The 14,968-nt window shown below is 36.5% G+C and overlaps 1 protein-coding gene across 1 annotated transcript; it reads left to right on the top strand.

Moving 5' to 3' along the window:
* Window positions 1–1,136: 1,136 nt before the first annotated feature.
* On the top strand, window positions 1,137–14,956 carry LOC124435719 (cilia- and flagella-associated protein 251-like). Its single transcript, XM_046985691.1, has 25 exons — window positions 1,137–1,399; window positions 1,889–1,957; window positions 3,016–3,093; window positions 3,573–3,676; window positions 4,657–4,762; window positions 5,039–5,119; window positions 5,736–5,813; window positions 5,971–6,015; window positions 6,262–6,458; window positions 6,548–6,616; window positions 6,712–6,780; window positions 8,452–8,578; window positions 8,996–9,051; window positions 9,441–9,500; window positions 9,911–9,990; window positions 10,584–10,735; window positions 11,848–12,021; window positions 12,387–12,530; window positions 12,713–12,795; window positions 12,966–13,032; window positions 13,178–13,249; window positions 13,405–13,496; window positions 13,775–14,100; window positions 14,190–14,327; window positions 14,499–14,956. Exons 1-25 carry the CDS (start codon window positions 1,235–1,237, stop codon window positions 14,705–14,707), a joined length of 2,841 nt encoding a protein of 946 aa, XP_046841647.1. The 5' UTR covers window positions 1,137–1,234; the 3' UTR covers window positions 14,708–14,956.
* The last annotated feature ends 12 nt before the right edge of the window (window positions 14,957–14,968 follow it).

Genomic DNA, 14,968 nt, shown 5'->3' on the forward strand with positions numbered 1-14,968 from the left:
TTGTAAAGTAGGGTATCACAAAACTATTAGCTTCATCACCGCAAACATATATTATATGTTGTTTGCGGCTTTGCGCAACGTATGGATGATGTTTTTTTTGTCACAGAAATGATTTCACATTTGATATTTCTGTACGTTGTAGACATTTATCCCCTATGGATCTCACTTAACAATGACGGTTTTATACATCAATGCCAATTTAACATGAGGAAACCTTCGAAGTTTCAGAATGCTTTCGAGATAGATTTTCATTTTAATATAATACATGTTATTCAGATGGGGTCATGATCCAAATGGCGAAACAACTCAGCGAGAATATGCGACGTGCAATATTACAGACGAGTGACATCACAATATACACAAGATCAGTGAACTCAGACAACCCTGGATCAATGTGTTAGAGTTAAAGTGGGTTTCCAAAAGAGGTCATAAAAGACAAAGGTAAGAAATATTGATACTTATTGTAAGGAGAGGCTGGAGATGGTTGAGTGTTTCATCCACTCAAAAATTCAAACTGCTCGAAAATAATAGTGATTTTTCATTATTTTTTCCCGTTCCATTTGAGCGATTTTTCATTTATTTGGTTCCACGCGCAGTAATTGCTTTGCGCATGCGCAGATCCTATCTCATAAAGTATTGTAGTTACGGCGGTGATCTTTAGATGCCCAGTAAACACGTACATTCAATGATTTATAGCATTATTAGTCCTATTGAAAGTGTCGTTATTTGTTTGAAATAGAACTATGTCACACGTTAGATACATAAATTTAACATTCATGCCGCTTATATAAACTGTCGTTAGTTGTTTGAAATAGAATTTTCATTGTGGTACACTTTTCTTTCTTAAATTGTACATTATTCTTTCGGAATGTCTCCCAAAAGAGTAATCCATATGACGCATTATGACGTTTTCTTTCCTAGTTATACCTAGAAAAAGACTTCCCACCTAAAACATTTTCTTGCCTACCATATGTTACTTATTCTTGCTCATTACTTATGTAGCTGTTACCGATTTATTATTGAATGTCAGTTACGATAAACTGCAAAAAATGTGTTGCAATAAGGCAATAACCAATTAGCTGTAATGGTAAATCCAATGAAGACCGTAATAAGAACATTGTATTACAGTTATGACGACAACCCAACTGTTCCCATAACAACAACGCTTTTCAATATGGCGGTTTATTGAAACATTTTACAGTGCAACGACAACGACAGTCGACAAAGTGCTGAAATGTCAACGGAAAACGTGGCTGAAGTTGGTGAAAAAGAAGATTTGGAATCGATAAATCCATTCTCCATTACAAGCAAAAGTTTTGACCGTGACGTATCCAACGATGAACCTGAAAACACTGAGGATTTTTACGATTCCGAATCATACAAAGGAAACACTGCTCTTGTGAGTTTAATATTTAGAAGATACGAAAAAAGCCAGGAAAGTCTAAATTATTTAAATGAAAAGTATCAGATCTTTCTTTTTGTTTTGATGCGTGTTCATTTCCACAAAAGAATTGCATCAATAAATTTTAAAGTGGATAAAATGAACCGTATAAACGCTGTGTTGATTCAGTTATATATGCGCCTATGCTACCCAGTTATCTTACTTTTAACACCAGAATATTCGTGTTGAAAGACTCAAATTCGCTGTTGTTTTTGTCAAATATTTTCAATTATTATTTTCATTGTTATAAAACGATACAAATTATGAACATTATCAAATTCTCGTCTTAAGTATAGTTTATATTTTGTACCGAACTTCAGTCGCGTGATAATACTGCAATAATTGTGAAATCAAAAACCTTAATTTGTTTCACTTCATGTCTTGTGTGCGAGATTTTCTCCGTTGAAAAAATTGTGTTATCATGAGTTGATTTTCCCGATTTTCTAGAATCTTGTCTGGTCATTTGGTATCAACAGGAACATGCCTGTTCACAATATTTCAGATGTAACAAGACAAGTAAGTAATCAGAAGTCAGAATACAACTCTCATTTTACTTAATTCCATTACTAAGCATTGAAAAACCGTGAAGGAGAATGTGGCTTGAACAGAGTGATTTTATGGGAGACTGTGGAGGAGACTGTAGGATGGACTTTAGAAGTGATTGTATGGTGCACTGTAGAGGAGTTAGCAGGAAAGACTGTACATGAGCTTATAGGGTAGAAGGAGTTCATAGGCTGGAGAAGAGAATATAGAACCATCTTTGGACAATATCACTGAGCAGAATTTGCTGAAGTCTGCAAAGGTGACTATCAAGAAAGCGAACTTTTAAGCATACTCTAGAGGAAACTACAAACTGTTGACCTGACTAAAGCAGACTGTACATCAGACATCAGTACAAACTGTTGACCTGACTAAAACAGACTGTACATCAGACGTCAGTACAAACTGTTGACCTGACTAAAACAGACTGTACATCAGACATCAGTACAAACTGTTGACCTGACTAAAGCAGACTGTACATCACCTGACTAAAGCAGACTGTACATCAGACATCAGTACAAACTGTTGACCTCACTAAAGCAGACTGTACATCGGACATCAGTACAAACTGTTGACCTGACTAAAGCAGACTGTACATCAGACATCAGTACAAACTGTTGACCTCACTAAAGCAGACTGTACATCGGACATCAGTACAAACTGTTGACCTCACTAAAGCAGACTGCTCATCAGACATCAGTACAAACTGTTGACCAAACAAAGGCAGACTATACATCAGACATTAGTGCAAACTGTTGACCTGACTAAAGCAGACTGTACATCACACATCAGTACAAACCGTCGACCTGACTAAAGCAGACTGTAGTGCGGACTGTTTGAGAGACATTGGAAAGTAAATATTAGTACAGAGAGATTTGACAGAAAATTATGAAACAGATTCAATGGCAGATTTAAATGAACAGTAGATGAAATTGTGATGTTGACAACGTTGTTCTTTCATGTACTTCTGCAACAGCAGCAATAACCTTGTTTACGATAAATTCCTTATTCATATGAAGTTTATATCATTTCAGGCGATTTTCTACGTGACCGCTCACACCGGTGTGTTGTATGACTGCGTCACAAATAGACAGAAATTACTTCAAGGACATGTAAGAATCACAATTCATTTTAACTTTACGTCTTACAAACGAGCCTTTGAAATGGTCTGTTTAAGTCATCCAGCATTTTGGATTTATTTTTCTCGGTTCTGAATGTGATCACAAATTGAAAGTTGGTTTTTGCATCTTGTCGTATTTTATATTTTATCGTATTCACATTTTACAAGTTGCTAAGACCTTCAATTGGATTCAATAGTGTGTTTGTCCTTCATTCCTCCTTTAACCCTCCTTTATCCCTCCTTTATCCCTTCTTTATCTCTTCTTTATCCCTTCTTTATCCCTCATTTTTCCATTGTTTTCACTGTGTGTGAGAGGCAAGATTTAAAAGCAACATTTCGACTTCATTTCCAAGCGATCATCAAGCCATCGTCAATAAAACTCGAATCTTGAGTTTACAAGATGATCTTTTTTCGAGTATGTTTTATCTTATAGCTAATATCCATCTATCTATCACTTCTTGATTTTGACAGTGTAATGATATATCCTGTACTTGCATCAGTATGAACAAGAGATGGTTGACGACGGCCGATATGGGAGATAATTCAATGATTATCGTTTGGGACTCTTATTCAAGGTATTGTTGATAGAGGATTAAATAAATCCAGCTGGTTTAAATGTTTTATGTTTCGTATGTGGTGATTCATGCACTCGATATGGTAGTACACTTATAAGCTAGTGTTTGCTTTTGTAAACATTTTTTCCAAAGTAATGAACCCTGGAGTATCGTTGCATGTCTAGGATAGTGCAATCCTGGGGTCGGTTGCACGAAGCCTGGATAGCGTTATCCATTGGATGGCAAAAATATTCAAATTTAAAAAAGAGTGTTCATATTTTTCTCACGACAAAGAAGTTTCGTAATCTTCGAAACAATATTTTAATTCAGTAATTGCTCATTTAGAGTCTTATGTTTTTTGCGTTCTAAAGGTTTTATAAGATCTAAATAAAATTGCTATCCCATGGCTAACGCTATCCAGGCTCCGTACAACCGGTCCCTGAGAAGGACTGTTGGTGTTAGTGTTAAATGACGTTTCGACATCCTTAGCTGTGGTCATCTTCAGAGTCAAGTGAGGAGTAAGCGTCAGGTTCAGGCGCTAGGCAAATGTCGTTTTAGGACTGCACTAACAAGTGCAATCTACATCTACAAACGTATTTATTCCTATGAACAGTGTACGAAAGCTACTGTTTTTTTGATAAACAATGGTCTCGTAAGGATAAAAACTACTCAACGTCGGAAATTAATGTGATTTTTTCAATTAATGCTTGCTTGCTTGTTGTTCGTGTATTTGTTCGTTAGAAAATTGATAATACTCACCCAGTTAAGAAAATATGTGACACCTAGCTTCTTGCTGCCAGACATCGTTTATAAGATGTCTTATCGTGAGTGATGATTTTACGAGCCTTTGAATGGCATCTTTGTTGTTAAGTTTCTCAAAAACTTAGTGAACATGCGGCTTTAAAACTATTTTCAAACATTTTTATGACTCATTCGAATTTGTCAACAAAGCTGTTGTTCAATTGGCACTATGATTCTTAAGTATTGCCGATTTCTTTCAGCATTCCCGTACAAACCATATTTGATCCTCATCCTCATGGCTGTGTAGCTATATGCATGACCCCTGACGCAAAGTATCTAGCTTCGTTGAGCAACTCAGTTCCACAGGTACTATGTATTTGTTTTGTCGGCAATGCTATGGGTTCTTTGCCACAGAGGAGGGGAGGTAGGGCGAAACTTCCTTACTCTTACATACTCTTTTTTGGATTGTTTCTAACTTTGAGGCGGGTTGAAAATCCGCTCGGAAAATGCGGATTGAACTTTTCAACAGACCAACTTAAAAAAAATGAACTTGTATTGTTTTCTAACATCAATGTTTTTTTATGTTTGCAATCAGTTATGAAAGTTGGAAAATTAAATTCGATATTTTTTATTTCGTCTAAGGTTATTTCAATTTGGGATTGGACTAATGAATGTCAAACTCCAGTTTGTTCTTTGACACTCAGCGAGGAATATGAAATGCAGGTGATGATTGGAGCTGTCTCGTTGAAAAGAAAACTTGTGTAATAGATAAATGTATTGGACAGACATGACAAGGAAGGAGGATAAATACATTAAAAAGAAAAACGAGAACGGTGAAAAGTCCATTGACTGTATAAAATGTTAGATAAGATAACGTATGTTAGTGTGTGTAGTGATGAATGAACAACAGAGAACGAGAACAGTCCTTAAACTACCTAAAATATAAACTAAGATAACGTGTGTCAGTGTGTGTAGTGATGAATGAACAACAGAGAACAAGAACAGTCTTTACACTACCTAAAATATAAACTAAGATAACGTGTGTAAGTGTGGGTGGTGATGGATGAATAACAGAAAACGAGAACAGTCCCTATACTACCTAAACTATAAACTTAGATAACTTGTGTAAGTGTAGGTAGTGATGAATGAACAACAATGAACGAGAACAGTCCTTACATTATCTAAAATGAACAACAGAGAAGACAAAAGAGAACCGCAACAACTTTTACACTATCTGAAACATAAATAATGTTAACTTGTGCCAGTGTAGGTGTTGGTAAATGAAAGAGGAAAAGGATAATAGAAAGTCGTCTGTAAAATGATTTAAAACGTTTTCTAGAATTATTTGGATTTCAGTTCCGAGGACAATCACCAACTTGTGAGCAACAACCAAGAAAGAACTATTTTTTATTTCTGGGTAAGCTTAACAAACAAATTCTTAATTTATTTTTTTTTGATTATGTGCATTATACATGGTTTAAACGAATTCTCGACATTGTGTTTCTGTTTGACCATAAGTGAACCCAATTGCTAGTTGCCAGTCTTCTAGTGCTATTGATTGTTTATTTTCCTAGGATGAAAAGGGTATTCATCATAGCGCTCCATATTTGACAGATGATGTGAGTGTGGCCACTGATCTTTGTATAGTTTACTGAGTAAAGCACGGAGCCTGGGAATTGCTACGTAAAATTCCTCTTCGTGTTTTGTGTTAAATGCGTTTGATTCGTATAAATTTCGAGGTTTGAACTCGTGCGTTTCTCGAATAACTTGCAACGTTTGAAACGGCCGAAATTAATAATTGAAACGATTGGTTAGAAGTATATGTTGTTGCGAGAAAATACGAAATTCTTCATCTGTTGTCTTAGGATTTCAACAAAGTCGTTGGCATGTTTAGTCAGTCCGTATTTCAAACGAAATCCACGATTGTTCTCACTGCGACGACTGTGGGTAACATCGTAGTTTGGGATGTAGTGCCCGGAACAGATTTCCCTTGTGACAAGAAGGCATTAAAAATAGTCCGCCTTCAGGAAAAAGGAATCAGCGTTCTGAATACGGTAGACAGGTAATTTAGCAATGCGTGCAACTGTGGACATTTATAAGCGCGATTTTGATGTTTGAGTGTGTTGTATTGATTTTATTTTTTCTGTTTAGTTTCATTGTAACCGGGGATGTTGTTGGCCATGTAAAATTCTTGGATTCTAAGCTTCGTTTAGTGCACTGGTAAGATCATCGTTTTGTGCTTTTCGCCTATTAAAAGCATGAATTTTCTATAGATTTTTTCTTCACGGTTATAAGTGCAACGATATTCGTTTTAGGTGCAACAAACTTGGTGGAGGTCCCATTGCATCTCTTTCCTTCTCTTATCAACCGATGGAAAAAGATCTGTAAGAGTTGTAATGTCATATTTTTGAACAGATTACATTTTAGCGGATACCCATCGAAGTATGTACCAATGAGTGTTCCTCAAAGAAGAAACATAGAAATTATTTAAAAGTTGTTAAAGCGTGTGATTGAATACAAGGGAGTTCCATTTGTATAAAGCATTGTGTAATCACACACGTTGACAGCTGTACAGCATGTATAAAAAAAAGAAGACGTATAGTGAGATTTCAATGCCTTATCACTATGCTAATCCTACTAGTGCGTTACTGTGTATGTTTTCATGTTAGATATTCTTTTAAATTCCTATATGCAGAAAAGCTTTTGTGCTCGCGAGTAGTAACAAAGATGTGTAATACATAGCTACGCATATAGCTGACAAAAATTCCCATATGCAAAAAAGCTTTTGTGCTCGCGAGTAGTATAATGGACTCCGTCGATTTCGACATATGAGGGTTCCACGAAGTGGTTCCACGAAGTGGAACATCCTGGTTACTTAAATTATAGTGAAGGCAGTTGACCCGACTACAATCACTCGTACCTTTCACGCAACTACAACGCTGATATCAGCGTGACACATTTGTGACAAGGCTGCAACATTGCAGATGCAGATACAGTCCATCCGAGGACATAGTTTCCTCTACCAAATTTCCCTCACATGGCTTTGGTCAACCCGGGCTAGGTTTACAGACACATTGCCAGATGTGCCACGAGCCGGGATTGAACCCACGCCGTCTGGCTTGCAACTCACGCAATTAACCATTCAGCCACCCGCCCCGTCCCAGTAGTAACAAAGATGTGTAATACATAGCTACGCATATAGCTGACAAAAATTCCCATATGCAAAAAAGCTTTTGTGCTCGCGAGTAGTAACAAAGATGTGTAATACATAGCTACGCATATAGCTGACAAAAATTCCCATATGCAAAAAAGCTTTTGTGCTCGTGAGTAGTAACAAAGATGTGTAATATAGCTACGCATATAGCGGACAAAATTCCCATATGCAGAAAAGCTTTTGTGCTCGCGAGTAGTAACAAAGATGTGTAATACATAGCTACGCATATAGCTGACAAAAATTCCCATATGCAAAAAAGCTTTTGTGCTCGTGAGTAGTAACAAAGATGTGTAATACATAGCTACGCATATAGCTGACAAAAATTCCCATATGCAAAAAGCTTTTGTGCTCGTGAGTAGTAACAAAGATGTGTAATACATAGCTACGCATATAGCTGACAAAAATTCCCATATGCAGAAAAGCTTTTGTGCTCGCGAGTAGTAACAAAGATGTGTAATACATAGCTACGCATATAGCTGACAATATACTTTATGCACCCGTGGAATTAGCAGTGTGGTACGCATTGAAATTATTACAATATTATCATTGAAATTATCGATTTCTGAAGGTCTTCATCATTTCGTACACCCTTCATATGAATAATGAGATAATCTTTTAGCGTCAGTGTTAGAGGATAACGTGTAAATGTAAGCTTATCACTTTCCTAAATTGCTCTTAGACACGCTTCATTACAAGCAATGGAATTTTATGAAAACACGTTATGTTTGACAATCAACGGCAGAAACTTAAATGGTTGAACTAAAACTATATGTTACCACCGAAAACCAACGGCCAAATGAAAACCAAATGTAAATATTAACCAATATTCGTTAACATTTAGATCGATCATTCCAAAGCATCCACGTTCAGCGACACTCGATGGCAGCCCATTTGTCGTCAACGATTTTGTTTTCTCTACCGAGACTGCAAACGTCGGGTTTTACGATACACGGAAAAACACAAACACGGTAATGAAATTTTGAATGATGAAATATAGTTACATTGTCCATGCAGACAGTAGTTGTGTTGTATACATTGAAGATGGATCCTAAGATTTGACGTACTTTTGCCAGGAACTGGTGCAGGGAGAACTTGTAAAGTTTTTCGTGAGCCCTTCTCATGATCGAGAAAGCAATTATGGAATACCCTGTCCCATACGTGTACTACCAGCAAGCCTGACCCCCAACCCTTATCTCACCCTAGTCTTATTGTACTTTGCAGACTTTGTGGGCAGGGTATTCTATAATTGTACCTGATCGAGAAAAGACGGCCTTGAATGAAAATACGCAAAGATTGCATCTTTTCATTTTACGTTCATTTACGCGAATCAAGACTTCTGCCTTCGTAGTGCATGAATCACCAGAGTTTTTCTTTTTGTTTTATAGTTTATATTGAATGAACACGATGCACCAATCCATGCTGTTGCAACACATCCAAAAGAGTATGTACTATTGGAACTATGATATATTTAGCAATGAGTGATTCAGGGAAGGGGTACGGAGAGGTGCGCACCCCTACTAGTCTCAGTCACAGAAGGTATAGGAAGGTGCAAATTTACCCACGAAATACTAATACACCAAACCAAAGCAATTGCGATTAGTTTGTAATACGAACTTCCTAAAATCTCCCATATCATAGTAAAAAGGTAAAATAATTTAACATAGATTTGGTTCAACGAAATGATTAATTTTTTTCTTTGGTGCCATTGTATTTTGCTTATTATCGAATTTTGTCATTATTTGTTTGAAATGATGAAAGGCCATTGTTTCTTGTGTATTCATGTCGAGACGTGTATGTTGCTAACTTAACGAGTTCCTTACTTCTGTACAGATCAAAGATTTCCATTGGAGGCTATTCTGGACTACTTCAAGTTTGGGATTATAGTAAAAAGTAAGTTGGTTGAATGTGTTAATCCTATTTCTTTTCACCATTTCGCTTTTTTGTAAGACGTTTTTGTTGTTTTTGTGGTCGTAAGAGAAACTAGTAGCTATATTTCCAGCAAATTTATTGCTGAAAATGTTTCGAACATCAAACGATGTTAAATGAAGTATTTCTAAATTTGTTCCCTGTTGAGAAATTTCGTGAGCGACCAAAAATATGATGCACTTAAGTAAAAGTTATATAAAGATTTCAAATTAATGTGGTTTTTATGTATGCAAGACAATGTTTTTTTTATCGAAAGATAATGGCTTTTGTCTGTTTTGAAAAAAATAACCCTTTCATTAGATTAATTAATAAAAGGAGGACTCGACTTGTAGGTTGTATATTTATATTACAATAATAAAAATGATATTTTTCAGAGAACTTGTTGCTTCTCGATCGTTTGAATCAAAAGTTGTTATCCAATGTCTTAAATTCAATCCTCAAGGAAATCTACTCGGTGAGAATTTCTATGTTTTAGACTTACCACGTACTATAAATTGGGTAATTAGCTGTTAAATACACTAAGGTATAGGCAAAGTCTTGGTTCTATATAGTAATGAAGGAAGGTAGAGCCTAGAACATACTATACCTCTTGTGAATGTGTCGTCATGTTACTTACATTTTTCCCTTATTCATATATATTTTCAATTGTGGGATTTTAGCAGCCTAAATCTACTGTATTGCCCACTGGTGTGTTCTGTTTTTATTGCAGAAGTCAATTGACTCATCAAAATGATTCTATACGTGAATGCTCAATATATGATGTTCAATAAAAATTTTTGACTGTTTATAAAATTTTATTGATTCTTTTCTCTTTGTCTCAAAACTCCCAAAAAGGACTTAGGCATTAAAGTTCGTAACGTGACGATGTGCTTATGCAAGTTTGTGACATATGAAAAATAAAGAACGGGAAAGGTCTTTGCATTACCAACGATGTTAAACAAAATACATAACCTGTGTCTGTTTAGGTGATGATAAATAAGGAATATATGTAGAATGAAAACAGCTGTCTCATAACATAAGATGCAAGCGATTTTTTATTTATTTCAGCTTTGGGATGCCAAGATGGTAGTTTACTTATTCTCGATTCTTCCACGTTGCTTGAAGAGGGAGAAGAAGATGGTGTTGCCTTTTTTGAACATTGCCATGATTCCATCACTCATTTAGAGTTCTCACACGACTCCAAGTACCTCGCTTCAGCGGTAGGCTTATGTTATTGTTCCTTCCATCTCTCACATTTATAGTTCTCACACGATTCCTAGTACCTCGCTTCAGCTGTAGACTTATGTTGTTCTTCTTTCCATCACTCACATTTATAGTTCTCACACGACTCCAAGTACCTCGCTTCAGCTGTAGGCTTATGTTGTTCTTCTTTCCATCACTCACATTTATAGTTCTCACACGATTCCTAGTACCTCGCTTCACTGTTCTTTCCATCACTCATTTATAGTTTCACACAACTCCAAATACCTCGCTTCCTTCTTTGTTCTTCTTTCCATTCTTCTCACTCCCTCCATTTAGCTTGGATTCTTTCCATTCTTTATAGTTTTATTCTTTCCATTCCTTCCTTCTTCCTCCATTCTTCCTTCTCACTTCCTTCTTTATATTTATTTGTTCCTCTTCCATTTACTGTTCTCCACATTCTTAGTACCTCGCTTCAGCTGTAGGCTTATGTTGTTGTTCTTTCCATCACTTTATTTACACGATTCAGTTCTTCAGCTGTGTTGTTGTTCTTTCCATCCATTTATAGTTCTCATTTCCTAGTTCCATTGCTGTTCTCCATTCCTCTTCCTTCCTTCCATTTATGTTCTCATTCCATTCCTTCTCCTTCTTCTTCCACTTCATTATGTTGTTCTTTCCATCACTCCATTCTTCGATTCAGTACCTCGCTTCCTGTAGACTTTGTTGTTGCTTTTTTATCTATTGTTTTTCCTCCTTCTTTAGAGTTCTCCACACGATTCCTCCTAACCTCGCTTCAGCTGTAGGCTTATGTTGTTCTTCTTTCCATCACTCACATTTATAGTTCTCACACGATTCCTAGTACCTCGCTTCAGCTGTAGACTTATGTTGTTGTTCTTTCCATCACTCACATTTATAGTTCTTTGTTCTCACACGATTCGAAGCTACTTCCTTTTGTGGAAACACATCATTATTGTGCATTTTAGAAGTTAAGAACGTTTGCACTTCGAGACTTTCTTCGATGATTTGAATGATTAATAAAACAAGTACTTTGTAAATGTGCGCACTAAAAATAACATGTAATAATTTATGTTTACCGCGATGTAATTGTAACTCTCTGTCGTTGATAACATAGGATCTCGATAAATGCGTTACTCTATTCAAAGCCACGACTGGAAACTTCAAAGAACCGTGGTTGTATCTCGGAAAACAGCGCGCTCACTATAAGCGAATCACCGATATAGTATTTGGTGTTGCACTTGATTCCGATGTTCCACGACTTTTGTCACTCGGAGAGGATCGTTTGATGGTAGGTAATGTAGGATTAAGTTTTGATAGCGTTTTTTTTCATTATTATTTCAGAACAGAAACTTTGACGTGGTGACAAATAGAATATTGCCTTTGAAAAGCTTGTTTTCCATAGTGAATGACAATTGTAGCCTGAAGAGAAAGTATTTTTAAAACTTAACAGTTTTTCCCAAAAATTGTTCGTGGCAAAAGTTGCTCGTCAATGTGGAAAATAAGCGCTATAAATTATTTCTTCAGGGATTGAAACATTTTTAAAAAGTGCCATTATAGAATGAACAATAACGTAAACAAGCTTTTTAAACAGTTGAAAATTCTAAGTTAGATTCACGTGACGTTTAAATGGTTCAATCACATCATTTCCGTTAGGTTGAATATGATGTCATCGACAGTGCCATCGATGACGTCAGATTAATCAGTTCAGATCGAATTGAACAAAGTGCTGTCCCGACTTGCCTTGCGTGGTATCCGCCCGTTGTGAAAGAGTCATTCTTACTTGTTGGAAATGATCAGGTGACTTGAACTCGACTCCTCATTTGCTACAGTGCAGCGTCTTCTTACAGTCATACAGTCTTCACACAAGCCATGTTGTGTCTTTAAGTTTTCAAGTTTGGTTTCCTTCTTAAGAGCACAATTATACAATGAGTTCATATCGTGATCATTCAACTGAATATGTTGTCTTTATCGCATTCTAGTTCAAGTTAAAACTCTACAACTCCACGACAAAGATGTGTCGAAAAACATTACTGGGTCCAACATATGGCTCGCCTATAAGAAAGTACGTTGCCGTCTGCAGAAACCATTTATTGATGTCCTTAACATGTTGTCTATTATGTCGTTTTTTGTGAATTTTAGAGTTGGGGTTTTACTGTGTTGCGCGTAGCTTATAGATTTTTTCTACTTTTGCTTGCAGTTTTTGAGGTTTTTTTGTCTGTATTACATTAATAGAGTGGTGATGCTACCAAATAGTGGAATAAATGATCGACATTACATGGGATATATTACCGAAAACAAGGTACTGTCTTTAAAACACATTTCTCTTTAAGAATACGTTCTGTTTTGAACTTTTCGACAAATTTTATCAAGATTGAGAAGTGTTGAACACTAACATCATCGTCGAAGAATTCAATTGGTCAGACTTTGCGTGTTTTTACTCATAGGTTGGTTTGCAAATTCTTCCTCTGGATGGTAATCCACACAGGGCAATGGCTCTGATAGCCCATCCAAGTCAGGTAATGTGTCAACTGCCTAAATACGGAGTGATGGAGAAATGGAATCATCTTTCATCTGATAATCAATGTCTTCTGCAGATCTTGTTTTTGCCTTTTGTATTTATTGAAGTCTTGTTTTGTTTCGAAATTGATGCAAGGCGTCTGTTTTGTTTTAGGTTTCCAACGTGGTTTCGTCATTTGACGGTCAATACCTTTTCACTGCTGGTGGAACTGATGCGTCAGTCAACATGTGGAAAGTGAATGCCGAGTATGATTCAATTCTTTCTCTTTCTTTTTTGCAAAATCTGAATGTGTTGTTTCGTTGGCAATTTAATGTTTTTCGACAAGCCGTTATGATTGTAAACAAAGTTGTTTTTTAATCACACGGACTACCACATAGCAAAAATACAAAATACTTTCGCTGCATCGTAAATTTTTCTTTCTTTCAAAATAATCCCGCTCTTACCTTTGCTGCGGTGTTTCCTGTCTCTATCTCTACTAATTTCACTTTTAGCCTTTCTAATTCGTCCATATCATTTATTTCAGCGGTCTAGAGGCTTCCTCACAACTTGGGGGCACGGATCTTGAACCTTTCTACGAATTATTGGATGGTGGTCATGACGGTCTGTTGTTCTCAGAACTCGAGGACTTCTTCTATTTTGCACTGCTGCGAAGTCAGGACGTGGACACGATGGACACACGCAAAACGTCCACGCGCGTACCTTTGTCCCAGGTTCCTTTCCTGATGCGCGCACTTGGATACTATCCAACCGAACAGGAAATCGAGGACATCATAAACGAAGTAAAATTTAGTGAATACGTTGACACTGGAAAGTATGTTGAAGACATCGACCTTGGCGGTTTTATCAAACGTAAGCCACGATTTTTAAATTTGATGACGTCCGTGTTGAACGCGAAAATTCGTTGTCGTTCAAGTAACGTTTCTCGTGTTGTGTTTCAGTGTACGTGAATCATCGTCCCGTGTTTGGATTATCATCGCTAGAACTAAAAGATGCTTTGCAAACACTGGGACAGAAAACTAAAGACGGAAGCGTTGTGATGAATAGAGACAGGCTTCTGTCCATTTTGCAAAATAAAGGTTTGTTTTCACTTGATTAAATCGCAAAAACTTGGTCTTGCAAGTCTTGGAAAACAAAATACGCTCATTCTTCCCTCGAACATCTTGCAATTACAACCCTTGGACAAGTTTCTAATTGTTGTTTAATTATCATCGATTTTAATAATTTCTTCTAACTATTCTTATTTACAGGAGAACATTTGACCGAAGGTGAACTGTCGCAATTAATGACCACGCTCGTAGAAATGCATGACATGGATGACAGCTCCGAGCTAAGTGAATCTTGCAAGGAAATGTCACTCGTTTCAATGAAAACTTACTTACCGGAGCAAATCTCTTCCGATGTGTTTGTGGAGAAAATTTTGGGTTTCGGCGCCCTGGAAAGCAAAGAAGATCGGTAGCTTTCGCACAATATCTTTTGCACTGTCGAATGCATTTTAAATGGGAAGTGTTTGTTTCCATTACAAGCTGTTTGGTTTATAAACAAATTTTAGATAATACGTTTTTCATTATCTTTGTTTGATGGAAAACGTTTTTTTTATAGTTGTAAGTTATAAATTATTTATACTCCAAATATGGTTGCTGCAATTTCACACATGAATTACTAACATATCGATCAACATAATCATTGAACTTCTATTCCAATTGAATTTTTGGATCTT

Source organism: Xenia sp. Carnegie-2017, unplaced genomic scaffold (assembly GCF_021976095.1).
Source record: "Xenia sp. Carnegie-2017 unplaced genomic scaffold, XeniaSp_v1 HiC_scaffold_14, whole genome shotgun sequence".
Lineage (NCBI taxonomy): Eukaryota > Metazoa > Cnidaria > Anthozoa > Malacalcyonacea > Xeniidae > Xenia > Xenia sp. Carnegie-2017.